We start from the raw sequence: 27,642 nt of genomic DNA on the forward strand, positions 1-27,642 counted from the left end.
AGCAAACTATTGTATACAATTCAATTGAACTTCAATTTATAGCATGGCTTGCTCCTCCGCATACGTACTTGTGTGTGGGGTCTGTCTGTTATGTCTAGTTCTGTCTGAACTGCTGCTGCGATAAAAGATACCACCAGCTCCTCTTTCTTTCACCAATCTGCTCCCCCCGCTTTCCCAGCCTGTAAATCATCCCCCGAGCACACAAAAACCAAAAGGGAGAATACATACGGCCATGTGTGTTGTGCTGTGCGCCTTCTTCGATGATTTAATTAATTAAAATTGAGTTCAATGGAGAGCGCCCAGGCGAGTCGGCAAAGCGAGAGAAGTAGAGGTGCTGTGTGGTCCGCTGGGCTGCTCGCAAATTATTGTAAAATTCATTTAAGTAGCTAATAAATAGCATCAATGAAATTCATTAAGTGCTGTGCACCACATGACACCCACCACCGCATCCCGCCCACCAGAAACCGCCCCTTAGTTCACCACCTTCAAAGGTGTTGCGTGAAAGGAGCCCAAAGTGTTAGTTAGCAGCCTGCGGCCTACACACACACCTACACTGAGCGAATACATTTTACCCGGAAATCAGGAAGGAAATTATGATTTTTGACTTTAAAGTTTTTATACTTTATCTTATAGTTTAGGTATTTTACTTGGAAATCTTAAAATCTTTCTATATAATAAAAGTTTTTGGCAACTTATTTAGTTAATGATCCCCCAAAGACTTTTTGGGACTTTAGAACATGTACAATTGCTCATACTATAACACAAAACCAAAACATAAATTTTATAGTTCGTGACTTAAGGAATCCTTGTCCATGCTGCTCAAGTCCTTTGGAACATATCTAGTAATCGATGAGTTCAGTGTAAACTTCCCAGCATATACACATGTAATTGGGAGCTGGCATAGCTGGTGGCATGACAAAGCAGAATTGCTTATTAAATTAGTCTGGACTCGGCTGCAACTTTGGAATTGCCAATGTAATTTGTGCGCCATTGTTTCACTTGCTCCGCTCCTAAAACCCCTGGTCCGCATAATTAAAGTGCCTGGGCATGAATTTGTGGAGGGGTAGTAACATGTGCTGACTACGGCACCGAATGAATACGGAATTTATTTATCAAACAGTCATGTTTGGGAAAGTTTGGGAAAGGGGGGTAAAATTGAATTATAAGAACCCTTTATCAACGCCGTTATCGTAATCGTTTTTCTGTGGCCCATGCTGTCACATTTTTTCTGTTTCGCCCAAAACACAGGAACCTCGCCTCGAATCCATTCAATTGCAATTGTCATTTGGCCTGGTTCGCGGAATGGCTGCGCAAAAAAATCGCTGAACGGCGGAGCGGCACGTTGCGGAGCCCCCTCGAAGGTACGTGATGTGCAGATCAAGGACCTGCCCCACTCGGAATTCAAGTGCAGCAGCGAGAACAGCGAGGGCTGCCTGGGCGATGGCTACTGCCCGCCATCCTGCACCTGCACCGGCACCGTGGTCCGCTGTTCCCGCAACCAGCTGAAGGAGATTCCACGTGGCATTCCGGCGGAGACCTCGGAACTCTACCTGGAATCCAACGAGATCGAGCAGATCCACTATGAGCGTATACGCCATTTACGGGCCCTTACCCGACTGTGAGTATTCTTAACTGGATTGTGTTTCAGTAGCTAATTCCGCATTCCATCCACAGCGATCTCAGCAACAACCAGATCACCATCCTATCCAACTACACCTTCGCCAATCTGACCAAGCTGTCCACGCTGTAAGTGCACCTAGGCCTAATGACTTTTTAATTGCTCGAACGCGCCACAAAAGCATGGAAACCACGAAATAACAGCAAAAGCAGTGCCAATCGAAGGCTCAAGAGGGCTTGACACAATTCTGTGCCAATTGCATCTTTTGTCGACCTGGTCGGGGAATTGGGAATGGGCATGGGCCTGGGCATGGGATTGGGCCATGAGGTCTGTCCCCTTTGTCCAGGAGCCAGGCCCCAGCAAAAAGCAGAAAGCAAAAAGCAAAAAGCAATGCAAGCCAAGAAGGCGCAGGCACGAAATTCATTCCGAGACGTAAAGTCGAAATCGTGACTCGTGCTTAAGCATTAGTCGTTGGCGCGGTTTTCGACGTCAGCGTCAGCGACTCCTAGTTGAACAGTGGGCCATAAATGTTGTGTTTAAGGATAGATATTTGTTTGGCAATGGTTGTTCAAAATACTAGTAGACTATTAAGACAAAGCAGCGAATAATAATAACTCAGTTTCGGAATAGTAATCTGTATATAACATCTTATGGTCTTGTGGAAAATAAAATCTAAGACCTGTTTTACTTGCAAATTTAATGTTACAAATGTACTTTATTAATAGTTCGCTTAGCACAGCCTTTCTGTCTGCTTTCATTAGTCTTTGCTAATTAATGTTGCCTAGGCGCTATTTCCTTTCAAAAGAAGAAACCTTAAAAAACAAAGCATATCAAAAAAGTGTTATATTGTTAACGAGCAGAAACATTTGTTAACGAGGATAAACATTTGTTAGCCGTTAGTAATCAAACATATTTATTTGGACATTACTTTATTAATAGTTTGCTTTTATTATTGTTTATCTGCTCACATTAGTCCTTAATGGTTGATGCTATCTAGGCTCTTTTTCTTCCCTTAGGCAGTTGAATCTTGAATCTTGTTGATGATAAAACTACCTTTAACTAGTAAAATACTGTTTTATAGGAGTTCCAACAGGGGCTGTTTTTGGCTGTGAGTTGAACATCAGCCCACTGTGTCCGTTTGTGTGCGCTATCCACAATCAAAGCTTAGCAGTTATTTCTGGTGTTTCTCCTCCGTTTTTACGAATGGAAAACGTTTTGCAATTACTTTCATTTCTTCATCAATTGCCGCATGTGTCTGAGTGTGACTGTGTGTGTACTGGCCTAATGCAATTTGTAAACGTTTCTCCGCATCTCCTGCCCTTTTCGTAGCATCATCTCGTACAACAAGCTGCAGTGTCTGCAGCGGCATGCGTTGTCTGGCCTGAATAACCTGCGCGTGCTCTCGCTGCACGGCAACCGCATCTCGATGCTGCCGGAGGGCTCCTTCGAGGACCTCAAGTCGTTGACCCACATGTGAGTGTGATTAGGACACTGAGCTCCCAGTTGGACAGTCCGTTGAACCTCTTTCTTATTTCCGCAGAGCTCTGGGCAGCAATCCTCTGTACTGTGACTGCGGCCTTAAATGGTTCTCCGACTGGATCAAGCTGGACTATGTGGAGCCCGGAATCGCTCGCTGTGCGGAACCGGAACAGATGAAGGACAAGCTGATCCTGTCGACGCCCTCGTCGAACTTCGTGTGTCGCGGCCGCGTGCGCAACGACATTCTGGCCAAGTGCAATGCCTGCTTCGAGCAGCCCTGCCAGAACCAGGCCCAGTGCGTGGCCCTGCCCCAGCGGGAGTACCAGTGCCTCTGCCAGCCGGGCTATCACGGCAAGCACTGCGAGTTCATGATCGACGCCTGCTACGGGAACCCGTGCCGCAACAATGCCACCTGCACGGTGCTAGAGGAGGGTCGCTTCAGCTGCCAGTGCGCCCCCGGCTACACGGGTGCCCGCTGCGAGACGAATATCGACGATTGCCTGGGCGAGATCAAGTGCCAGAACAATGCCACCTGCATCGACGGCGTGGAGTCGTACCGGTGTGAGTGCCAGCCGGGATTCAGCGGCGAGTTCTGCGACACCAAGATCCAGTTCTGCAGCCCCGAGTTCAATCCGTGCGCCAATGGAGCCAAGTGCCTGGACCACTTACCCACTACAGCTGCGATTGCCAGGCGGGCTTCCATGGAACCAATTGCACGGACAACATCGACGACTGCCAGAATCACATGTGCCAGAATGGCGGGACCTGTGTGGACGGCATCAATGACTACTTGTGCAGGTGTCCGGACGATTACACGGGCAAATACTGCGAGGGCCACAACATGATCTCGATGATGTACCCACAGACGTCGCCCTGCCAGAACCACGAGTGCAAGCACGGCGTCTGCTTCCAGCCGAATGCCCAGGGAAGCGACTACCTGTGCAGATGTCACCCGGGCTACACTGGCAAGTGGTGCGAGTATCTCACCAGCATCAGTTTCGTGCACAACAACTCCTATGTGGAGCTGGAGCCATTGCGGACCAGACCTGAGGCGAATGTCACGATAGTGTTTAGTAGCGCCGAGCAGAACGGCATTCTCATGTACGACGGACAGGACGCGCACCTGGCGGTGGAGCTGTTCAACGGGCGCATACGCGTTAGCTACGATGTGGGTAACTACCCGGTGTCCACGATGTACAGCTTCGAGATGGTGGCCGATGGAAAGTACCACGCTGTGGAGCTTTTGGCCGTCAAGAAGAACTTTACGCTGCGCGTGGATCGCGGATTGGCACGTTCCATCATCAACGAGGGCTCAAACGACTACCTAAAGCTCACGACGCCCATGTTCCTGGGCGGTCTGCCCGTGGATCCTGCCCAGCAGGCCTACAAGAACTGGCAGATCCGCAACCTGACCAGCTTCAAGGGCTGCATGAAGGAGGTGTGGATCAACCACAAGCTGGTGGACTTTGGCAATGCCCAGCGCCAGCAGAAGATTACTCCCGGCTGTGCCCTGCTTGAGGGGGAACAGCAGGAGGAGGAGGACGACGAGCAGGACTTTATGGACGAAACGCCGCACATCAAAGAGGTGGGTTTTCATTGGGTTCCCTCTTTAAATTGGTCAAGCTAATGATATATATTCTCTGATTAGGAGCCGGTGGATCCCTGTCTGGAGAACAAGTGCCGTCGGGGTAGCCGCTGTGTGCCGAATTCCAACGCCCGCGATGGCTACCAATGCAAGTGCAAACACGGCCAGCGAGGCCGCTACTGCGATCAAGGTGAGGGCAGCACAGAGCCCCCAACAGTCACCGGTACATACATACATCTATCATGCTTATGCTACTCACAACTCACTCACAACTATATGATGGGGGGTGTAAGCCGTTTATTACTAACCATAAAGCCGGGTTCCGGCAAGGCCAATCATAACTTGCAGTCGCTTGTAGGGGGGGCGTGTAAGCCATCCATAAAACAGGTGTCCGCTTGTGGAATGTAATGCATCAGGCAATCAATAGAGTGCAGGCTCTTTTATGAGCAGTATTTTTATGAGGATTGCAGCTCAATTTCTCAGAAGAAGCTGGCTAAAATTTAAACTTGAAAGCAAAAGTCATTTAAAGCTTGTCAAGATTATGAAAGAACTAAAGATTTAAGATAAAGTCTGTCTCAAGAAAGTACTAGTGCACAGGATATGTATGCAAACTTACATATTTTACATATTTTTTTGTATGTGCTTAAATCTAGCTTTATTCTCAAGTGAAATTATAGATATACACATATGTAATAATTTGTCAGGTAGCTTAAATACGTCTCCTAACTTGCATATTCGCAGGCAAGAACTTGTTAACACCCCCTTAACCTTAATTATTGGCACATATTCGCACACCAACATTTAAGACACCCGCTTTCCACGCTACTCATCCATCAAATAAGAACTTCGGGGGGAAGGTGACACTACTGTGCACTTTGTTAGCTCTAATTATTCAGCCGCTCGGCTCACGTTGCCTCAACCCACTGACTAATTGCGCTCCGTCGGCTCCTTCCTCTTGCCCCATTTCAGCGGCGTCCACCTGTCGCAAGGAGCAGGTGCGCGAGTACTACACGGAGAACGACTGCCGCTCGAGGCAGCCGTTGAAGTACGCCAAGTGCGTGGGCGGCTGCGGCAACCAGTGCTGCGCGGCCAAGATAGTGAGGCGGCGCAAGGTAAGCTAATCTAAATGATGTCTCCCAATCCCAAGACCAAGACCAAACTAATCACTACTTCCATATAGGTCCGCATGGTGTGCAGCAATAACCGCAAGTACATCAAGAACTTGGACATCGTGCGCAAGTGCGGATGCACCAAGAAATGCTACTGACTGAAAGATGCGACTACCCAATTGCTCGAGCGGAGCAATAGCAGCTTAGATGTTAGTTTAGGAACAGGTTTAAATCTAACTTATAGTAGTAGTAATAGTAACGATAGTCTTAGCCATAGCACTAGGAATAGCACGGATGCTGGGGGGGCGAACAATGATAAGACGGAGGAGGAGGACGCGGGGGAGACAACGGAGGAGGGGCGAGCAGGGGACAGTGAGGATTACCCCACGGAGGGCATGCAGTCCGATCTCTACGACGACACCATCGATGATGACGATGAAGACGATGGTCTAGATGATTATGACGATGGGGAGGAGGATCAAGAGGATCAGGATCCCGAGCAGCTGCCCGATCCCAAGGGTCTGGTAAGTGTGCCGGACGAGGAGGAGGACATGGGCTACGACGAGGATGACGAACGGATTGCCATGGAGCGGCCCAGAACAGTGAGGCCCCGGCCAGATGAGGAGCAGTTCGTCAACGAAGAGGGCAGCGGCTTTGGCGGCTTCCGGTCGCGATTCCGGCCGAGCAGCAGCTTCCGCGAGAGCCAGCTGGAGAACATCCGTAAGAAGCTGCTCACGGAATCCCAGCCAGCTGCGGAAGTGGCCGTCGCGGTGGCCGTGCCGAGCACTGCGATCGATCTGCGCGAGAGCAGCGGCCACTTTGCCAACGATGACGAGGATGGCGAGGACGGCGATGACGGCGTCGATGACGAGTTCGCCGACACGGGCGAGAACCAGGGGCGCGGCTTCTTTGGCTCCCAGCAGCCGCAGCAGCGCAAGAATGGTCCGTATCACCGCAAGAACGGCAACGATGCCATCAAGATCATCTCGACGCCGCTGGGCAAGGTGAGCATTGTGTACCAGCAGACGGACAAGGACCAGAGCGCCCTGGACAAGGAGGCGCAGCAGCAGCAGCAGCAAAAGAAGCCGGCGCTCACCGACTTCGATGCCCTGTCGCCGGACCCCGAGAGCAGTCATCGCTTTCCGTCGCCCCACCCCAAGATTACGCCCGTTCTGACGCCCGATGGCAAGGTGGCGCTGCTCTATCGCGGAGACTCGGAGAGCTCCAAGTACGAGCCCATTCGCAACCTGACGCACAAGTTTACGGGCCAGCCGGCCAAGGAGCCGAAGTCCAAGGCCGAGGATTCCTCCTCCTCCTCCTCCGCCGAGGACTCTGTCTACACGGACAGCGAGGATGCGGAGGACAGTAAGGGCGAGGCGGCAAAGCCCTCCCCGGTGGCCAGCACTCCTAAGCCTCTGCAGCCGGAGATTCTGGAACCGCCGGATAACGTTCAGCCGGGCGGCTCCTTCATCATACGGCCCACCTCCGACTCGTTGCTGCCCATGATCAATCGGCCCTTGTCCGAGGTACTGGGCATCAAGAAGAACCAGTTCCAGGAGACGCGGGTGCGTGACCAGCTGCCCACGCAGCAGCCACCGCCTCCGCTGCCGGAGCAGGCAGCCACGTCCCGCAGTCCCGCCGCCGGACATCAGTTCCTCGCCAAGGTGAACCTGGCCGAGTTCCCGACGTCCGGACGGTCGCTGCAGACGCCGCTGATGCCCGGCAGCCACGACTTCGACTTCAGCCGCGACAACACGATGCTGGACGAGCGGTCGCGGGTGCGCGAGCTGGAGAAGCAGCGGGAGCGGGACAAGGAGCACAACGAGGCCACCAGCAAGGGAGCTGGAGCTGGAGGGGAAGGAACCGAGGCGCACACCATAGCCAACGAGCAGCTGCTGTCCAAGACGGAGGTCATAAATCTGGCCATTGTGCCGCAGTTTGACGAGGACATGGAGCGGCTGCAGCGGCTGCAGGAGAACGGCGGTCGCAGGCACCACAGGGCGCGCCATCGCCATCGCCAGCAGTCGGAGGAGGAGCTTTCCGGCATCCATTGCATCATGCAGGTCATGATGGGCGTGGCCGCCGTGTCCACGGTCTTCGGCATGCTGGGCACCTTCTTCAAGCAGCGCATCCTCGATCAGTTGCGCATGATGCACTGGTAGTACAACACGGGGGATTCGATGTCCGGTGTCGAATGCCCCACACCCTCATCCCCATCTCCAATCCCAGCATCGTCATGATCATCATCCGGTCTTTGGAGGCGCACTCCCATTTCTTCCACTACTAAAGCTCCTCCAGCACAGCTCATATACTCGTATATATACTCGTACTCGTACTCGAACTCGTACCATATGTCATATATTAATCGCATAATCTATGTAAACACAGCGGCATCGATTTGCTTTCGTCCCCTTCCGCTTCTTTATATATATATATATATATATATATATCTATCTTATCCTTCGGCATTGCGCCACGCTACACATGTATTCTATATATTCGCATATATCAATTTACTAGTGCAAGCTACCCAGGCGATGTACATAATAGCAGAACAGAATAATACGGCAATCGATCGATCCGGACGCGGATGTCAATGTATTTATGTCGCAAGACGCAACTGTAGCCCCTGCCAAATCCTCCGGAAATTAGCTGACCCCCGTCACTTCTTCCCAGTTCCTTCTTTTTTTCGCACATTGTGTGTAAGTGTGTGACCTTTTCCTTAAGGACGAAGGACATAGAGACCATTCAATCATTCAGTCGACCACATCAGCGTAAACAAGCTTTAAGCAAGTCATTGCATGTGCCACGCCCTCTCGAACCCCTCCCCCCCGCCCAGAAAGTACATTCCCCCCTCAAAGTCCGTCGAAGAAATTGGAAATTGGACGTAGAACAGATTCCTTTTGTAGATAGAAAACGAAACACAGTTGTTGGGAGATAACCAGAACGAAAGTCGCATTAAAAACGATAAATAATGATAAACTAAACTAAAGTTATAAATAACAAACAAAAAAACAGTAAATTTGCACAGAAGCACACGCATTGCAAAACACAAACCTGCAGCGGTCGTTTTAAACGCGCCAGTTGTTCAGGGCTCTCAAAGAAACGAAATCGAGTAATAACGATAATAAGTGCATAACGAAAACCTTCTTTAGTCTAAGTTGCTCAAAGGATAATGTATTTTGATAGAACCAGAAGAAGGGAACGAGGACAGAAACCAACAAACCAACAAACCACAAAGAATCGAAATGAAAACTAAACGAAACGAAACAAAGGCCCCCAAAACGTGTAACGAATTTCCAGCAAATTGTTGCAAGTGTTTTTCCTAGAATTAGTCCTAATTAAAGTAAATGTGTGCAAATCGAAGCGTAACTAATATTACAATTAACCTAAACTAAACATAATTCGGATAACAACATCTAAGCTGGGTAGTCGCATGTAAATCTCTAACAATTAACAATTACCGACCTAAGTTAGACCTAAAACAAATCGAGACAAAATCGAATCGCATTTAAAGCAAAAACCTAATTAATAATAATTATTTATACTAATCTATATATACCTATATGTATGCTGTATGCTGTATGTATGTATGAGCCCCTATATGTATATGTAAAATGTTTTTGACTATTTTTCACTATTTATATCCATATATATTATATATGCATATACGATACATGTGTAATAGCCCCTTTTGGTCATTTTAGTTGTCTTTTATATATATTTAATACGTGTATTATTTTTATTAATTATCCAAGTATAACTATGCGCACCAATTACACGCATATTTTATGTATAACCTATTGACAAATATATAAATATTATGTGTAATAGCTGTTGCTAAACCAAGTTTAATTATCAGTTTTTTTATTTATACCCTTATCCGGCGAAGCTTTCGACGGTTTCACAGCCGCAAATTGTGTTCAGCTAATTAATTAGGAGAGAACGTGTCCCGCAATCGAAGTATTTCGAGTGCTATTGGGGGAAATGACATTTATAATATTCATTTCTGTGTGTAATATTTATTTCCTAATAAAAACGACAAAGAAAAATGTTTAAATTTAAATTTGTTTTTGTATACGTATTTGTGTATTTGTTTGTATGCATTTGGATGATGCAGGAAGCTCCCACTATAAAAAATGTGATATTAATAATAACAAAGGCAATTCTGAGTGGCATTTAAGACCCAACACAGGTGACTTCATTCCATTCAAGGTTTACTGTAATGTAAAACTTTCTTTTCTGATTGATTTTAAAAATATGTCTCATAACTTTTTCCCTAATCCTATTTCGAAAATGCATACTCTTAAATTTTTGTGGTTTAAATTACTCTAAGTCTCGCTTTTCAAAAAATGGATGGATTCAACATATGGATATTATTCCCCACGAATTTTAAGTACTAAAGATTCAAATAACTGGGTTCTTCCCGCCCTGCAAATATCTGGCAACTCTATGTTTTGGTATTTTAAGTATTAAGCGGTTAATCGATAGCAAGCTATCGATAACGCATCGACCTGCTTTTGCCACCTCTACTTTGCACAGTTCGCGCGCTTTTCTCTTCCATGTTCTTTAAACTGCGCGTAAAATAACTTGTGGACGTTGCTGAAGGAGGGAAATAATATAATTAAAGAGCTCATAACACAAGCATCGCCACGCCATGGACATTGACTTCGGCGCGGAGGCGGGGCAGTCCTACCGCACAGTGCAGCTTTCCGCCAAAGAAGTGCTTTCAGCCGGTCGTCGTCAGCATTATTGCAACGTAAGTGGAGCACCCAATTGTGGAGCACCCTCATTACTAAGCCCCCCATTTATAATCTCCCCCCTCCACTCAGATGATCGACTTGCTGGCCAGCAGCTGCAAGAGTTCCGGACTGGTCGGCACCTCCTTCACGGACGACGAACTGGTGGAGTTTTGGCTGTGCGACATTCTGCCCCTGATGTTCGATGCGGACCGCAAGATACAGGACTGCGCCGTGGCCGCTCTGGCCGAGGCACTGGTGGCCCTCGATGTCTCATCCATCCACTCGGCCAGGTGCTGGCCCCAGATCCGTAGTGATTTCGTCAACAAGTACACCACACAGATCGGCGAGATGCGCGACGCCAAGAACTCCAACTGGCACAAGGTCTGGACACTGCTGGTGCAGATCATGGACGAGGATCTGCTGAGGGGCTGTGTGTACATCAACAAGTTCCTGGCCCTCGTGGAACTCGGCTTCCGCAATCCGGACAACGGTGTGCGGTCCGAGGCTTTCCTCTGCTGGCGCGTGCTCATCAAAATCTTTGCCGCCTACGATGAGTTGGCCTCCGTAAAGAGGCTCCGTCTGCTGCTGATCCCGCTGCGCACCTCGCAGTCGCGATCCTCCCACGTGAGTGGCATCAAGCTGCGGGTGTGGTGGTACCTGCTCACCTGTCTGGACCAGGAGCTGCCCAAGTCCTTTGACAGCGCCGTGGAGCACTTCCTGGCCTTTATGTTCGGTGGAGGACCGCGGAATCTGCCCACCGGTCTGGCCCACAACTACCAGACGGCCCGGGAGTTGGCCCTGCCCTGCCTGGTGGCCCTGTGGGGCGTGGAGTCCAGTGAACCGCTGCACCGTCTGCTCAGGGAGCTGCGTCTGGAGACCTTCGCCCATCCGTCGCCTCTGATGAGCAGCGAGGTGCTGCAGCAGCACTGGAAGCCACTTTTGGCCGCTGCCGTGTCCGGAATGAAGCTGCTCACTGAGAACGACGCCACCGAGGCGGAGCAACTCCTGCTGCAGCTGCTCGTGCGGAACCTGTGCCTGGCCATGTTCCGGCTGGCAGTGGCCCCCTTTACCGTGGCCTGTTGCGCTGAGATCGAGCAAATTTTGATCGCTGAAAGCGCCTCCGGTGGGCGTGTGGTAAGGGCCCTGTTCAACACCATTGCTGGGGAGAGCCTGGTAATGGAGCGTGTGGCCGGAAGTGATCACCTGGATGTTCTGGAGGCCTACCTGAAGCTGATCCTGAAGTCCAGGACAGAGGTGCCAGCCGCCATTCTGCAAAAGAGCATTGCTTGCATCTTCGCCGCCGATCGCATTGAGGCGGGCAACCAGAACGAGTTCCGGCTGCTGGGATCCTTTGCGGAGCACCTGATGCAGGCCAACGACGAGGAGGACTTCGAGGGCTTCGCCGTGAAGCTACAGGTGTGGCGACAGGTGTCGCAAGCCCTGTCAAACTACCTACGCAACAATGCGCTCGAATACCGAGTGGCGCATAATGCCTCGCTTCTGGACACCTGGTTGCTGTGGCCACTTCAGACATTGGCCGCTTTTGCCGGACGCCGTGCTAGCAACTCCTTCGATGGCTCCTTTTGCGATCAGTGGCGCCAGCTACTCAACGCTGGTCAGAATGCCGCGGAGAGGAAGAAGTTCTTGGGCGACTTGAAGACCACACTTGCAGACCTGTTGAAGAGCAAGGACGAACCGTTCTTTGCGGAGCTCTTCGATGCCTACGTGGCCTCCGTTCTCAAGCTTGGCCTCTGCAAGGAGGGGCCGCTGTACAAGGACGTGTTTGCCCTTCTTCAGACCATCTTTGAGCACCCCTCCTCGCAGCAGATGCTCGAGGCCTGCTTGAACACCCTGCGCAACTTGGTGCTGGAGTTGCGCCAAAACGAACTAATGGTGGTTTTTGATGCCCTGAAACCCACGTTGTCCGCTGGCGTTCAGTGCTGGAGCAAGACGAAATGCGAGGGAGGATTTCTGGAGGAGTGGAAGCGTGCCATCCAGGAGAAGTTTCGAAAGCTGCCCATTAAGAGCATGGCCAATCAGCTGAGGGACCTCTTCAAGGGCGACGATCTCTTCGTGATCATCCCCTCGGTGTGGAGCCTGAACCCCGAGAAGCTGACGGATCGCCAGAAGGAGCGCTTTGCCGAGAAGTCGGACATTCCGGCTCTGTACAACGATATGTCGCAGTCGCAGGACTCGGCCTCCATCAAGCCCTGGACGCCCAAGAAGGTGGTCATCGCCAGGAGCAAACAGGGTGAGCTGGCCCTAACCGGCAAGGATGACAACGAGGAAGTGATCGACATCACGGCAAGCGAGGCATCCGAGAAGGACCAAGTTGCAACTGACGCAGCCACCCCAATCCGCAAGACACCCGGCCGCAAACCCAAGGCGCAAAAGGAAGAGGAGGCCAAGCTGCCGATGCGTCAGACGCGTATGCGGGCAGCTCAAAAGGAAACGGAACAGGCGCCGCCGACGCCCACGCCCTCGCCCATGCCCGACCGCCCTCTGAGATCGCCCAAGAAGGTGCCACCGCCTCCGGTCTCTCAGTCCACAACAGGTAAGCGAAACGCAAGCAACAGGTGGACAGGGGCCTAGAATGTTAATCCCAACACTTGCATTTTTGCAGCTGCCGGAAAGCAGACAAAGGCTGCCAAACCCACCCCCGTTGTAGTGGTTGAACAGAGCGAAGATCTGTTCCCAGAATTCACCGCCGAGCCTGAGCCGCAACCTGAGCCAGAACCGGTTAGGAAACCCGAAACTGCCACCGAAATACAGCTTACGCCGCCAGATGTGCCTGTTCCCGTGGAAGCCGTGCCCTCCACCCAACTGCCCGGGAGCAGCGGTGAAGCTCCTCCTCCTCCCGCCGCAGTTGTTGTGGCTGCCGTGGAAACTTCGCCCAAGAAGCCCAGCACGCGGATATGCAACTTGGTAAGTCAAATTATATATAGCTACATGAAATGTTAGTTCTGTTTTTCTGCCAAAACTTTAAAGAATTTTTGTTTTATTCCTCTTCCTTTCGGCAGAACTCTCCACCCGATCGCAAGCAGACAAACAACTCCTCGAGCCCCACGTTGCGGCCCAAGCCCACGGGCCATTTAACCGGACGCGGTGCCCAGCTGATCAACATGATCCGCAACAAGAAGCTGGACACTGCCGCCGGTTCTCCCTATGCCGCCATGTCGACCTCGCGACTGGTCCACCAGGTGACGCCAGCCCGTATCCTCGATCGCGCCGAGCAGGTGTCCACGCCCACCAGCGAACTTAACGAGCTGACGGGCACGGATCACACCTCCACGCCGATCCAGGCACACCCCTCCAAGGATCTGCTGACGTTCTCCAAGCGACTGCCCTCGCCCTCGGCCAGTCCCTCCGTGAGCATCCTGAAGCGAAAGCTGCGGTGCGAGAGCCTGGACGATGTCACCCTAGACTCGCCGGCGCTGAAGCGCAAGCGGGTGAGCTTCCACGACCCGCCGGTGTCCGTGACCAAGGAGTACCTGCGGGACTCCGAGGAGACGCGCAGCACCCTGAAGCCCAAGCGATGCCTGCTCATGGACAAGGTGGCCCAGACCAGCGAAATGCGGCAGGCGTTGAGGCGACGTGGTCGCCTGGACAGCATCATCGAGATCGAGCGCTTCGCCAGCGAGCAGACGGCCAGGACGGCGACGACGGACAAGAATATGGACAAGTCGGCGGGCGGAGAAGCTCCCGAGGAGGATGCCTTCACCAGCCTGAAGTGGAACGACACGGCAAACGCGCAGAACATAAGCCTCTCCGAAGAGCCCGTCAAGGCCATGGAGGTGGAGCCGCTGGCGCCGGAGGCAGCTGCTCGGGATCTGGCCATCATGGATCCAGAGGCCGCCCTCGGGCTGGTGGTGGATCAGCTGCCGCTCGAGTCGGTTCTGCAGCGCTATTTCGACAAGGGTCAACTGAAGAGCGCCAGCACGCTGGCCAAATTCCTTTCCGCCCAGATGGCAGCCAACGAGAAGCTAAAACCAATGTGCTGGAGACGCTGTCGGAGAATCACTCCAAGGACTTCTTGGACCACGCTGTGCGCGAGAACCTCTCGTCGGTGGTGTGCGATCGCCTCAATCCCAACTCCGTGCTGGAGTACGTCTGCGCCAAGTCCAAGATCAGCAACAGTTGCCGCAGCGGGCTGCTGGCCCAGGTGCCGGAGATCCTCAAGAGCGGCCCACGCTCCGACGTCGAGCGAATGGCCTTCGTGCAGCAGCTGCTGGTGCAGTGCAGCCCCGGCGACGAGCAGCTCCTCGATCTCATTGACCTCTTGATGCGGGCGCGTCGCGAGCGGGACGCCAGCACATCCCAATCGCAACACAACATGCCCAAGGGATTGCCATCCACGCTCGGGTGCCCTGATAACGTGGCCGAGACCGCGGCCGACTCCTCTTCCAACCTGTGAAGCCAGAGATGAAATATTGCGTAGTTTGCCATTGCCCTCTTTTGAGGATGGGAAATCGTTTGTATCTGCTTAGTTTTAGTTAGTTACGTTTACTTTTCATTATGGTTTAAGACTTTATGCCCTTTGGTGTATTACGTTTCGGCTGCAAGGACTTGCATCATTTTACAATAAACTCTATTTTATTTTTAAGAAAAATGTTTTTTTTTTTTGGTTTATCAAACTTACAATTTGGGCAAAACAAAAAATTGCTCCCATTTTGAAATTACAAAAAAATACAGTGGCTCTCAGAATTTATATCAAAATGTCCAGTTACTCTCAAACTGTGGAATATTATCTCAAATGTGGTGATTTTCCAGGTTCTTTCAATAACCAGCGGCTCACAAACTGTGCCCAATGTTGGTCCCCAAAATTTACAAAAGCCGGGACTTGGGCGTTTCATACCAAATTTTCTGATTTTTTACACCAGGCGCGCAGAAATTCCAGTAGGTGGCTGCACAATTTACACATCCAGCAGCGCCCAAAAGCACGCAATATAAAATTTTACTTCTACAAGCGCAAATATCGACTGCCCAAAAGTATGCTACACTTTAGAAACCATATGAAAGCGACCGCAGCCCAAAAGATAGCTACAAAAAAATAATAATTTATACGCGCTTTATATAAATTGGTTAATGATTAAATCCGTATTATATGTTAAACACTTGTTAATCAAAAACAAAGTATCTAAATTTGCTTAGTCGATGTCCAACTTTTGAGCGTTAGGCCAAATGCCAATGCGAAATGTAGGACCATAGCCTGTCAGGCGCTGAAAAAAATACAGATTACTACCAGCTCTTTTTTAACAACAATTTTTGTTTATTTACCTGCTGATTATAAAGAAACTTCTCATTTTGGCAGAAGGCTTATGCTAACTACGTGGCCTTCCGTGCCTTTCGTACATCCAAAATTTAAACTCCAATCCAATCATTTAAAAATCAGTCTAGAAAATATTATTAGAATTGTTTTAGGTTTTTAAAATGCAATAATATTAAAATAAAACAAATGTGCTATTTTCAATTAAAACAGAAGAGAAAATACCGCGTTTGTATAAGTAAGAGCGCAAAGTTTACCACAATAACCTCATAACATAATTGAATGTCACTAAAATTAGGCAAATCTAATCAGCTAAATGTTTGATTATACCAATTTGTTATCAATTTGACTAGGCACAAACTTTTTGGAACAGACAGATAAACAATTTCTGTGATAAGCTACTAATGGGGAACATATTGTTAAGGTAATCGTGATGCAATTAAATTTGTGATAAGGTTAAAAATGACGAATCAAGATTAATTTGGGTTTCCTAAATAAAACCTTTGCTCGTTAAGTACCCCATGGCCTTTTAGTCGACCAGCTCCGCATCTCTCCTGATTATGCTGGCTCCATTTGCGGGTCAGGCGGTGGCACCTTCAGCGGAGGGCACGCCGGTGGCCACAGGCACCTCCATCGGAGTCGGTTCCGTTGCCGGTCCAACCCAATCTGGTTGATTTGCTGTTCTGGTCGTGGCAAAGTCAAATCATCCCGCCTTCCACCGCGTCCACTGATAATGTTCACGTGCTAGCCAACGCGTCGTCGCCGACATCGGCAGATAGAGATACGACTGGCGACGCCGACGAGCTTTTAGACGCACCTATATAGTTAATAGCATGGGTATATTTCTCCGACGACGACGTCTTGATGCCATTTGTACAAATAACAATAATATTCCGGCGGGGGCGGAGCGTTCGGCACGCCGTGGGTGCGTGGTAGGCGTTCCGCTCCGTTCCGCCGGACAATCCGTTGGATACTTTGTATCAGTTACAGGCGGCGTGATAACTGCGCTTTCGGCACAATTAGCCAGACGTTTAGGTTTGGGAATGCCAAGGTCGTTTGTAGGTCTGTAGTACCGCACTGTAAATAGCCATGGAAAGTTCTTGCTCAATTGCGCAAGTGAAACTGACCTAGCTAACCCATGCCAAGCCAAACCATCTCGTGTGCCGTGACGTACTTGGGTCTCCTGCTCCGTCTGCTCTCTGTCTGGCCAGCCGATCGAGAGTGGGTAGGCTCCCCAAGATATTCCCCCATTTATTCGCATTCATCTGCCATTCGTATCCATGATTCATTCATAAACTGTGTCAGTGGTGCCCTCGAAATGCGTAAAGCACTTGTGAAATGGCTCTTATCAGCGCTGAATTACTGATTCAATGTCGTTGCGGCGCCGTGGAAATTCACGGAAGCACAGCCTTGTTGGCCAGTGTTGTTGCTCCGCGATTCTATCAGCACACTCGCCACATAATTGAATAATCTGATGTGCGAAGAGCGCGAAACAATAAAAATATCAGATAGGCTGCTTATGCGCCGCCAGTTACAGAATAAACACGCTCGGAACACAACGTGGGCGCATCTCGCAGGTGCCAACAACGAGGTAGAATCGGGCAAAAGTGCGAGCGGTTTATGCATATAGCAATCTCTGTGGATATTATATACTCTCTGCGAAATATAATGTGATATAAATTATAAAAATAACAACCGCTTTTATATTATGTGATTAAGTTCTTTGGAATTTTTCGGCTTTGTTGTTATTTAACGCCACATGAATATAATAATTACTTTTAGTGAAATGGAATGTACCTTAAACGAAAAATAATAATTTATAGTAGTGCTGTACCAATTATTTAAAATAAGAAAAACAAACAAAGTGCTTTGATCGTTCCTTTAAAACCTTAAATATTAAAATATACTTTTGACAGCTGAAATAATATATGTTGAGTATTTTTTATTTTAATTATTAAAATAACAATGACACCAGAAATTCGGTTTAAAGAAAATCGTCTGAAATTTAAAATCTCTTCAAATTTATTTCCTTTATATTTGAACATATCCTAAAGACATACCCCTTAATATTTAGAACCAAAAAAACTTTTAATCAGATAGAACCGTGACACTTAAGATTTCGATTAGCTCGAAAATTAATTGAAAGCTACATCTCGTACAAATACAAGACCAGCTGCAGCACGAGAATCTGTTGAATACCTTGTATCTGGTCATTCGCTTGCATCTTGAGATCTGCCAGTTGGCTAATTAGCTAGGCCAGGAGGGGCGGTGGTGGCGGGGGGCGTGGTCTAACAGCTGACTGCGCCGAGCACGAGCCACGAACTGCACTGAAAGTTTTGTCGAGCGGCAAGAAAAGCTGCAGAGCAGTGCAGAGCAGTGCAGTTTTGCGCAGAGCGACGGCGACTGGCGAATTAAACGGACGGAACGGAGTATCTTGCTCCCCAGTTCTCAGCCCAGCAGTTCCAGGCAGCCCAAAGACACCCGGAATCGAATTCAGAACCGGAGTCCACATCCAGAGCACTAGGTGAGCTCAATAACCGATTTGCCTTGGCCGAGTGCGGATGCGAGAAGCGGCAGGCGGCTGGCAAGCGGAAAAGTGACTCAAACTCTGATGTAATCATTTTCACACGCTGTGTTACGCCCGCTAAAAACGTTCCGTTCGCATTAGCATTCGCATACTCATTTTTCGGTCGTCGGAAATCGGGCGATTTCGGTTTGTGTTTTCCCCTTTCGCATTCAGTCAGTTGCTGGGGCACTCGCGGCCTGGAAGCCAAAAGGTAAACACGGTCTTGAATCGGTTAAGATCGGATTGAATTGGACTGGCTCGAATCGGATTGTGCGGGAGCTCCAAAAAAGTGCGCCCAGCCTGGATCTCTGTGAATTAGGTTCTGTTTAAGAGCCAGTGTTCCGGTTCCCAACTTTCGCCACTATTCTATATCTTCATCTGGTCATCCGTAGTACCAGTATTGATTTAACACACATTCGCATGCCAATGGAATGGAACACTCGTCGCCCTTCCAAGAGAGCCAAAAGTCGGCCAAAAGCTTTGCGCGAAAGCTTCCGTCAGCTGTGAATAAAGAGAGCACTATATAGCCATAGAGAGCAGTACATCGCCACGGATGAGGGGCAGTGATGTGTGGGGAGTGCCAATTTAATTCGGAATATAATTAGCTCTCCGCCATTTGGGCGTTCTCTGAGCTATCTCACTCTGCATTATTTGTTGTATAGTGCCCGATTTTATGGTGTTTGTGATATCATCAAATTCCTATAAAATGGATAGACAAATGTAGATAAAACAAGTTTCGAGTATTAATTAAAGATTCTCAATCAAGTGTGTCACGGCATTATCGACAGCGGTAATTGTGTTTAAGCGGAATTATGTTTTGTTTAAACTATTTAAAAGTACAAATCTATAAAACAGTAATCAAAACCATTTTATTTAAAATATCTAACATATATTAATATTAGGCACATTACAAAAGAAATTCCAAAAATGTACTATTAAAGTAAATAAATAATTAATAAAAAAAAAAATAATTTTTCTTTGCAAACAAATACAAATAATATCTTAAGATACATTTAAGAGCAAATAAAAACAAAAACTTTTAAGTGTATTTTGTACAAATCAAGCGTATTGCATACTTGTGAGCTAGGGTGCACTAAAAATAAGTAAAACTAATTGCGGTTGTTGTTTTGCACCTTATTTCAGCACAATCAACTACTCGATCGTTTCAATAGTTTCGTGAGAGATCCCCGAGATGACCTCGCGAATGTTCAAGTTCGGCGTGACTGCCGCCAGCGCCTGCGTGGGTTCCGTGCTGGCCTCCTACACGCTGGACCGCTGGAACTCCCCCCATGTGGTTAGTAGTCCCTATGGCCCCGATGATAGTGTCTCTTACTAATCGTTCCAGTCTTCAGGTGAACAATGCTCAGACCCTACCGCCCAAGAGGAAGCGCACGCTGCCCCCGCGAGCGGATCAAATCAAGTCCCTGATGAGCGGCGAGGAGTTCGATGTGCTGATCATCGGCGGAGGAGCCACTGGGGCCGGTTGTGCCCTCGATTCGGTTACGAGAGGTGGGTAAACATTTGAAGTAAGGCCCCCTTCTAAGAAACTCTCCCAAAAACAGGACTGAAGACCGCTCTGGTGGAGCTGGATGACTTTGCCAGTGGCACCTCTTCCCGTTCCACTAAGCTCATCCACGGCGGAGTGCGATATCTTCAGAAAGCCATCCTGGGCGTAAGTTTCCCATCTCAAAATTAAAACATCCTCCATTGTAAAATGCTAATTGTCATCTATCACCTCAGCTAGACCTTGAGCAGTACCGCATGGTTAAGGAGGCGCTGCAGGAGCGCGCCACCATGCTCGAATCGGCACCCCACTTGACCCACCCTCTGCCCATCATGCTGCCAGTTTACACGTAAATTAGACTTATGTTTTTAAGCCAGAGGATTCACAGAAAACCATAACAGAAATTTCCTTTAATTGGTTTTACAAATCTTGATCATTTAAAAAATTGGCCAGAAGTTGTAGGTAGTAGTTTAGTCTACTAAACATTCAAAACAAATTATTGTTTTTTATAATCCCAATAACAAGCTAGACTCCTAATATTTGTAGATAATAACGATAAGGAAAGTAAGAAAGCTCTTTTCAAATGTAATTATTTCCCACGTTAAGAAAAGTAGAGTAAATTAACTGCCAGAAAATCTGTGACACCTCTTCTATTACCTCTATGAATCATCTAACTAGTTTATTTTATTTCGCAGGTGGTGGCAGGTGCCCTACTACTGGGTGGGCATCAAGGCATACGATCTGGTGGCCGGCGATCGCAATGTGAAGAGCTCGTACTACCTGTCGAAAAAAGACGCCCTTGAGTTGTTCCCCATGCTCAAGAAGGACAAGCTGTGTGGCGCCATTGTCTACTACGATGGCCAGCAGGATGACGCCAGGATGTGTCTGGCGGTGGCGCTGACGGCCGCCCGCCACGGAGCCACCGTGTGCAACCACGTGGAGGTGAAGGAGCTGCTCAAGAAGGACGACGGCACCGGCAAACAGGTGCTGTGCGGAGCCAAGGTCAAGGACCATATCTCCGGCAAGGAGTTCACCGTGAAGGCCAAGTGCATCGTGAACGCCGCCGGACCCTTCACGGACTCCATCCGCAAGATGGACAACCCCACGGTGAAGAGCATCTGCTGCCCCAGCTCCGGCGTGCACATCGTGCTGCCCGGCTACTACAGTCCCGACCAGATGGGCCTGCTGGATCCCTCGACCTCCGACGGCCGCGTCATCTTCTTCCTGCCCTGGCAGCGCCAGACGATCGCCGGCACCACCGACCTGCCCTGCGAGATCACCCACAACCCCACGCCCACCGAGGACGAGATCCAGTTCATCCTCAGCGAGATCAAGAACTATCTGAACGCGGACGTGGAGGTGCGCCGCGGCGATGTGCTCTCCGCCTGGAGCGGCATCCGCCCGCTGGTCTCCGATCCCAACAAGGACGACACCCAGTCGCTGGCCCGCAACCACATCGTCCACGTCAGCCCCTCCAATCTCATCACCATCGCCGGCGGCAAGTGGACCACCTACCGGGCCATGGCCGAGCACACCATCGATGCGGCAATCAAGGGTGAGTTGCGCAGGATCTTACTATCTTAGTCTATTAACTAAACATTTATGTTCAACTGAGGTGGATGGTTTTCCTATCTAATAACATAACGCGAATTCTTCAGACAATCAAAAATCAAACATTGACGGCTATATAAAGAAATAAAAAATTCTTGAGCTATAGAACGTTAAACATGAAAGTGTCCTTCAATACGACTTCCGTTTTTGGTTTATGAACACCATTAACTAAAATCAAAAAGTAAACTGTTTTTTTTTAATTTAATAAGAAGACGACCAAATCAGCTGTTTGGTTGGAATTTAAAAAAATAATTAGGTATGAGTACTGTATATTAAATGTACTTAAAAAAAGTAATACAAATAATATATAGCACTCGTCTGTTTGATTTGTACAAACTTACATTTGTTTTTTAAAATACAAAGTGCTTTGGGTGTATTTTATTTATCATGTAGCGTGTATCGAAAATCATTGAGTCTTAAACATTTGATTTGTAAATTGTGTGATATTTTACGAACCCTGAAATAAATAGTCATTGAAAAAAGTTTTATGTAAATATCAAAATAGGAAGCAGGATTTGTGTTTATTTAGGACACCACCTTTAAATTGTCTGTGTTTCTATCGCATTCATCGTATTTTATGATGCTGATATTATGCCAATGTTAAAAAAAAAGAGATAAGATAACACAAATAATTTATAGAAGATATCAGTTATTAATAAACTTATTAGTGAGAAATAATTATTAGTGCGTGCTTAAAAACTTAAACATAAGAGTTTTACTTTAGCACCATTTGATCCCCAACTATAATTTTTGTAAATTCCCTTCTTTTCCCGTAAAAGCCTGCAACTTAAAGCCTGAACGCGCCGAGGCGGTGACCTCTTACCTGAAGATCGAGGGCGGCCAGGGCTGGACTCCGACCATGTACATCCGTCTGGTGCAGGACTTCGGGCTGGAGTGCGAGGTGGCCCAGCACCTGGCCAAGTCGTACGGCGACCGCGCCTTCGCCGTGTCCAAGATGGCCTCGCTGACCGGCAAGCGTTGGCCCATCATTGGCAACCGCATCCACCCCGAGTTCCCCTACATCGACGCCGAGATCCGGTACGGAGTGCGCGAGTATGCCTGCACTGCCGTGGACATGATTGCCCGTCGCCTCCGTCTGGCCTTCCTCAATGTCCAGGCCGCTCAGGAGGCACTGCCCGTGATCGTGGACATCATGGGCGAGGAGCTGCAGTGGTCGAAGGACGAGAAGGAGCGCCAGATCAAGAACGCCACCGAGTTCCTGGCCAACGAGATGGGCCACTCGGTCAACCGCACCTCCAAGGAGCGCATCCCCATCAAGCTGTCCAAGGAGGAGATCCAGACGTACATCAAGCGCTTCCAGCTCATCGACAAGGACAAGAAGGGCTACGTCTCCATCAACGACATCCGCCGTGCCCTCAAGAGCTTCGGCGATGCCGACGTCTCCGGCGAGCAGCTGCACGAAATCCTGCGCGAAATCGATACCAACATGAACGGCCAGGTGGAGCTGGACGAGTACCTCCAGGTGAGCTATGCAAATCTAAGAAAATCACATTCCATGGAAATACCATTCAATACCAGTTCCATTTTATTAGTACTCCTTGCTGAAAACTTGAACAAAAAGAGGCCTTTTAAAAATTCTGGTTATGAAAAATCTTAATGTTACAGACACAGTTGTCTGTTAAAATAGAAGCTTAATTAATTTCAAAAACTGCCTCAACATTTAAATAAGTGGGCATTGAATACGATAAAAATCGGTGTATTTATTGGTAGAAATAAGCAGAAATCAGCAATTAAAAATATTACAAATTTATATATATATATGACCAACACTTATCGAATAACCAACCAATTGCAGATGATGTCGGCCATCAAGACGGGCGACGTGGCCTACTCGCGATTTGCGCGCATGGCGGAACTGGAGGAGCAGAAGCAAGAGGCGGCCAATCTGAAGCAGAAGATCAGCGTGGACCGATCCGGAGGCGGACTGTAAGAGCTGCAGGAGCACAAGCGACTTAACAACGACGACCACACATCACCCGGCCATCGGAGGCAAGGATTAGGCTTAAGATCGAACGGTTAAGATCAAACTTACTTTCATTTTGCTGTTAATAAAACTCTTTCAAATCACAGCCCGTCTCCCTGATGCAATTAGTTTGTAAGGAAAGTGCCAGCTGGTTTCTCACTAGGAGGTTGCTGTGCCTTGGAGTCACCATCACCGCTGACATTGGTCTTCGGCTTTGCACCATTCCCATTTGGATTGGAGTTATTTGCAGGCTGCTTCGGTTTAAGTGGAGGATTTTGCTTTGGTTGGTTGGTTGGCTGAACAGGAGGAGTTACCACCTTGGCTGCCTTCTGTTCGTTCGGTTTTGGATTTGGTTTGACAGGCTCGACCTTAACCTTGGCTTTGGTTCCGGTTTGGCCCTCGTTGGGTTTTGCAACTGGTTTACTGGGAGCCGCCTCAGCTTGCTTGACAGGAGTAGGCTGCACCTTTGCCTCCACAGTTTTCTTGGGATCATTTGGTTTTGCATTTAATTTGGCGCCTGGCGATTCCACTTTAACTCCCTTTGGTTCATTTGGCTTGACAGGTGTAGGCTTCTCTTTAGGTTTGGTTTCCTTTTGGCTATCCTCATCCTTTTTCTTGCAGTCCTGGTTCGCTGTTTTGCTTTGTCCATTCAAAGGCCTGTTCTCTGTCCCTTTGTCCTTGCCGTTGCCTTAAGAAAGAAATGGTCTAGTGTTACTACAGTTTCGATTTGAAAATATAATTTGTTTTCACACTAAAAGAGCCCTTAACATTGTCCTTAATGTCATCGCTAAGGTTGCCGTCGCCGCGACAGAAGGTGTACTTGCTCTTGGACACGCAGTTGAACATCTCCGTTCGCTGGTTAACGCTCAGATCGGCAATCATATCCAGTTTGGCGTCCCAGAAGAAGAGCAACTTGCCCTTGCCCGAAGATAAAGCGAGAGTGCCTTCTAACTTGCCCAGCATCTGGAAGAATGAAATCGAGAACATCACAGTTTATGGGAAGAACCAACCAATTAACTAAACTAACTAAAATCAGACATTCACCTCGATCAGTAGCTCTTTGAGGGGTTTCTGCCAGTAGCTGTCATCCCGCCGAGTCACCTCCCACAGGAAAAGCGTCTTGATGTAATAGCTTTTCAGGTTCCCCATGTTGTTTTTGGTGTTCCTATGCTGCTTCAACAGTCGGATGGCATTCTTCAGGTTGTTCTTGCCGTGGAGCAGCCTACGCTCGGCATCGTAGTACGAGGCTCTGAAGGAAACGTTGTTGTTTTTGGCTGGCTTCATGGGCTTGGGAATGGCATCCCAGTGGGGTGTGTTGCCAAAGTGCCTCCTCTGCTCCGGGGCCAAAACGGTTTGGGCCGCCGATAGCTTGATGGCCGGGACAAAGTCTACCGAGTACTCGTAACGCCCCTTAACAAAGATCGTGTGGGCGGGACCGCACTTCTTGTAGCAGAGGGGCGACACCACGCCTCCAACTTCGATCTGTTTGCCCATCCTTTTGAGGGCCTGGGTCATCACGCCCTGCAGCCAGCTCTGCAGCTTGTCCTCCAGCAACTCATTCTTGGCGTTCACTATTTTCCTTAGGAGCTCGAAGACCGCCTTGTTGTGCTCCTGATTCAAGATCGTCTCCATCACCTTGCTCATGTCCAGGATCACATTGCCTGCCCAAATCGGAGCTGTTACGCAAATATCACTAATCCCCTAGCAATATCCTCACCTGGCTTCGCGCGATCAGCCTTGACAATGATCTTGTCATTTTCGGGAAACACCAGGTGAATCACCAGATCAAACTCATCTGGCATCGATACCTTCAGGTTATCGCCATAGCCACCTAAGACAGGAGAAATGATTGTTTAGGAACTATACAAACAATAAATCGCCCAATGTTATCTAACCAATGCAAGCCATTCAGATAAGTTGTCTTGCGGATGCACTTTATGGTGAGTTCCAGGAACTAGGTAAGGAAGTCTGATGAGTCCCTTTCAAAGGCCATAAGATTTACTTTATAAGGCTTTAAGCTATCTTAAATCATTGAACTTGACAATCATAATAATAATAACTTAATAAATAAGAATAATTTAGATTATTTTTGCACTGTCAAAATAAATATTTTTTTGTAAGTGTTTAGTAGATTTTGAATAACGTGAGCAATATTTTTTAATAGTACAGCGTCCTAAGGGGGGAATTTTTAAAATCAAAAGAGAAGCTTCTAGAATTTCTTGTTTTCGTGGGTTTGCTGGGCCATTTTGTATTTAAGACCACATAAGTAACAGGAAGGCACGATCTTTACCTAAAACGTCATAACGTTGGCCTGTATTTGGATTTTGAAAATAAGAATATTTTAAATTTGTCTTCCTATAATTTTCTAGATAATGTATTTCAACAATAATAATAATACTAATTTTTTCACAAAATGTTAATTTAGTTTCTTGTATCCCTGTCCAAAATAATTTTTTTTTGTTAGTTCTCGGGTTTTATATAATGTAAGCAATGCAATGTAAGCGTCTTGAAAGGATATATAACTTTCGGCGCTTGCCAATCTTACTTTTCCGGTATAAATTTCGATTCGCGTTTCCCTTCTTATCGCAACTAAGTAGTGACGCCATAAACTCAGCGCAAATTGCAGCCGATTTACCGGACCTCAGCAACTTGGCTGCAATTCCAGTCTCACTTTCTCGCTTCCAGACTAATGCACATTACAAATGGAGCATGCAGAATGCAGACGGGTTACATAGCACCTACCGCCCAGTGTGTATCCCTTGAGCAGCTTGCCCAGAACTCCAGCTGCCTTCCACTCGGTGTACAGCTTGTCCCGCAGGGCGTTGTAGTGGGTGGTGTACTCCTCCCGATGCCGGTCGAAGTTGACGTAGTCCGCGTTCGCCTGGATGAGGCTGTCTTCCAGATTCCTTGCCATGTCGCTGCTGCTGCTGCCCAATTGCTTCCGTCGTCGAGTGCCGCCGTCTGCTATCTGAACCATCAGTTGAGCCGGCTGGCGAGAGGAAAGCTACTGTTCGCTCTTCGTGTTTGCGACTCTCAGTACTTCCAGCTAATCAGTGTTCGAATTTCGAATTCCGAAGAGAGTATCTTTGTTTGCGTAAAAAAAGAGCAAACTGACAGATCTGTAAACTTGAATGCGTTCATAAAACGTAACCAATTAACCCATGGCATGAGAAGCTTACAAACGTTTGGTTTTTATTTAAACGTAAAGTTATTTATAAAGCAATCTTAAAAGGGTACTACAGAAACTCAGCAAAACATTACAAGAAAAGTATACGCAAAAAAATGTGTGAATTGATTCAGTTTTTTAAAGATATTTCGGAGTAAATTTAATAAGAAAGAAAGAAAATTATTTTAAGACCTTCTCTAGGTTTAAAGTTCTGATCCAAAAGTTCCAGCTTTTTATGACGCACAAATTAATTTTGGTTGGAGCAATGATTTAATAAAATATGTCTGTTACCGTCGACAAGATATTTAAAAAGTGCCTAATTATATGAAAGGATAAAAATGGATAAAAGATAAAGCATACAAATTTAGGGGTTGAGTAATGTATAAAAGTTTTCAATATGATCATATTTGTTTTGTTTAGATCAGATTTTTTAATTATTTAAATTTTTTTTATAAATTAAAACGAAGCAACTGGCGTTAATGTTTTTAAAGCAGAATACCATTCCTTTTCAAACAAAGGGTAAACAATTCCACCACATGTTTACATATTTGGTTCTGGAAACTCCGTACTCAGCACAAGCTGTACAAAATTTGGGACTTGCCCAAAGTCCACAGTCTAGGGAATCCTGAAAAAAACAATGGGATTGACACATTGATGTTTAAAATGCAATTTCAAGAATATTTTATTAATCGGTATTTTTAATTTAAGTGGTATTCATATTGATTTTCCATTAGCGCGTCACATTTGCAGAATTGAGAGAACAATCATAATTCATTGATCCATAAATAGAATGTTATTACATTTGCTTCTAGCTTTGTTTGACTTTGGTTTTTTGTTCGCTTGTTTTGTTTTATGTTTGCACGTATAAGTACTAGGGAATTGCAAAAATATTTTACAATAACAATCAAAAGTACGATCGATAGTTGGTACGTTGGGTAATTTAGAGATAAAAAGATCAACAAAGGCGTAGGCCAATAAAGCGTGGAATCTGTTGTAAATCTTAGTTCTCAAT

At 47.7% G+C, this 27,642-nt stretch overlaps 4 protein-coding genes and 1 long non-coding RNA gene across 7 annotated transcripts in view; 3 read left to right on the forward strand and 2 right to left on the reverse strand.

The window, feature by feature from the left end:
• The window catches only part of LOC128256533 (protein slit), a 54,851-nt gene extending 45,205 nt beyond the window's left edge, over nucleotides 1-9,646 (forward strand). Inside the window, 9 exon segments of the mRNA XM_052986953.1 lie at nucleotides 1,249-1,312; nucleotides 1,314-1,618; nucleotides 1,675-1,746; nucleotides 2,948-3,091; nucleotides 3,159-3,760; nucleotides 3,763-4,682; nucleotides 4,746-4,905; nucleotides 5,652-5,794; nucleotides 5,863-9,646. Coding sequence (XP_052842913.1) covers nucleotides 1,249-1,312; nucleotides 1,314-1,618; nucleotides 1,675-1,746; nucleotides 2,948-3,091; nucleotides 3,159-3,760; nucleotides 3,763-4,682; nucleotides 4,746-4,905; nucleotides 5,652-5,794; nucleotides 5,863-7,953 — 4,501 coding nt within the window. The 3' untranslated portion in view covers nucleotides 7,954-9,646.
• Nucleotides 9,647-10,319: 673 nt separating this feature from the next.
• On the forward strand, nucleotides 10,320-15,136 carry LOC128256534 (telomere-associated protein RIF1). The gene is given in 5 exon segments (XM_052986954.1): nucleotides 10,320-10,550; nucleotides 10,624-13,087; nucleotides 13,157-13,458; nucleotides 13,554-14,514; nucleotides 14,517-15,136. Coding segments are annotated over 5 exon segments (4,260 nt in total). The 5' UTR covers nucleotides 10,320-10,448; the 3' UTR covers nucleotides 14,948-15,136.
• Nucleotides 15,137-15,621: 485 nt separating this feature from the next.
• LOC128256418 (uncharacterized) lies at nucleotides 15,622-18,123 on the reverse strand. Its single transcript, XR_008267778.1, has 4 exons — nucleotides 17,999-18,123; nucleotides 16,318-17,455; nucleotides 15,811-15,926; nucleotides 15,622-15,752 (listed from the first exon to the last, which is right to left on the reverse strand). It is a non-coding gene; the product is annotated as an uncharacterized LOC128256418 (long non-coding RNA).
• Nucleotides 17,250-23,570, forward strand: LOC128256416 (glycerol-3-phosphate dehydrogenase, mitochondrial). Of its 3 annotated transcripts, none has more exons than XM_052986760.1 (8): nucleotides 17,250-17,390; nucleotides 19,509-19,659; nucleotides 19,718-19,874; nucleotides 19,928-20,037; nucleotides 20,106-20,218; nucleotides 20,565-21,424; nucleotides 22,260-22,963; nucleotides 23,297-23,570. In XM_052986760.1, exons 2-8 carry the CDS (start codon nucleotides 19,558-19,560, stop codon nucleotides 23,429-23,431), a joined length of 2,181 nt encoding a protein of 726 aa, XP_052842720.1. In that variant the 5' UTR covers nucleotides 17,250-17,390; nucleotides 19,509-19,557; the 3' UTR covers nucleotides 23,432-23,570. The 3 variants fall into 3 exon arrangements, with proteins under 3 accessions (XP_052842720.1, XP_052842719.1, XP_052842721.1); XM_052986759.1 differs by lacking the exon at nucleotides 17,250-17,390 and adding an exon at nucleotides 18,129-18,323; XM_052986761.1 differs by lacking the exon at nucleotides 17,250-17,390 and adding an exon at nucleotides 18,355-18,576.
• On the reverse strand, nucleotides 23,557-26,634 carry LOC128256417 (cyclic GMP-AMP synthase-like receptor 1). The gene is made up of 5 exons (XM_052986762.1): nucleotides 26,207-26,634; nucleotides 25,182-25,295; nucleotides 24,509-25,125; nucleotides 24,217-24,427; nucleotides 23,557-24,152 (listed from the first exon to the last, which is right to left on the reverse strand). Exons 1-5 carry the CDS (start codon nucleotides 26,439-26,441, stop codon nucleotides 23,590-23,592), a joined length of 1,740 nt encoding a protein of 579 aa, XP_052842722.1. The 5' UTR covers nucleotides 26,442-26,634; the 3' UTR covers nucleotides 23,557-23,589.
• Nucleotides 26,635-27,642: the final 1,008 nt, after the last annotated feature.

This window comes from Drosophila gunungcola (genome assembly GCF_025200985.1).
Source record: "Drosophila gunungcola strain Sukarami chromosome 2R unlocalized genomic scaffold, Dgunungcola_SK_2 000020F, whole genome shotgun sequence".
NCBI lineage: Eukaryota > Metazoa > Arthropoda > Insecta > Diptera > Drosophilidae > Drosophila > Drosophila gunungcola.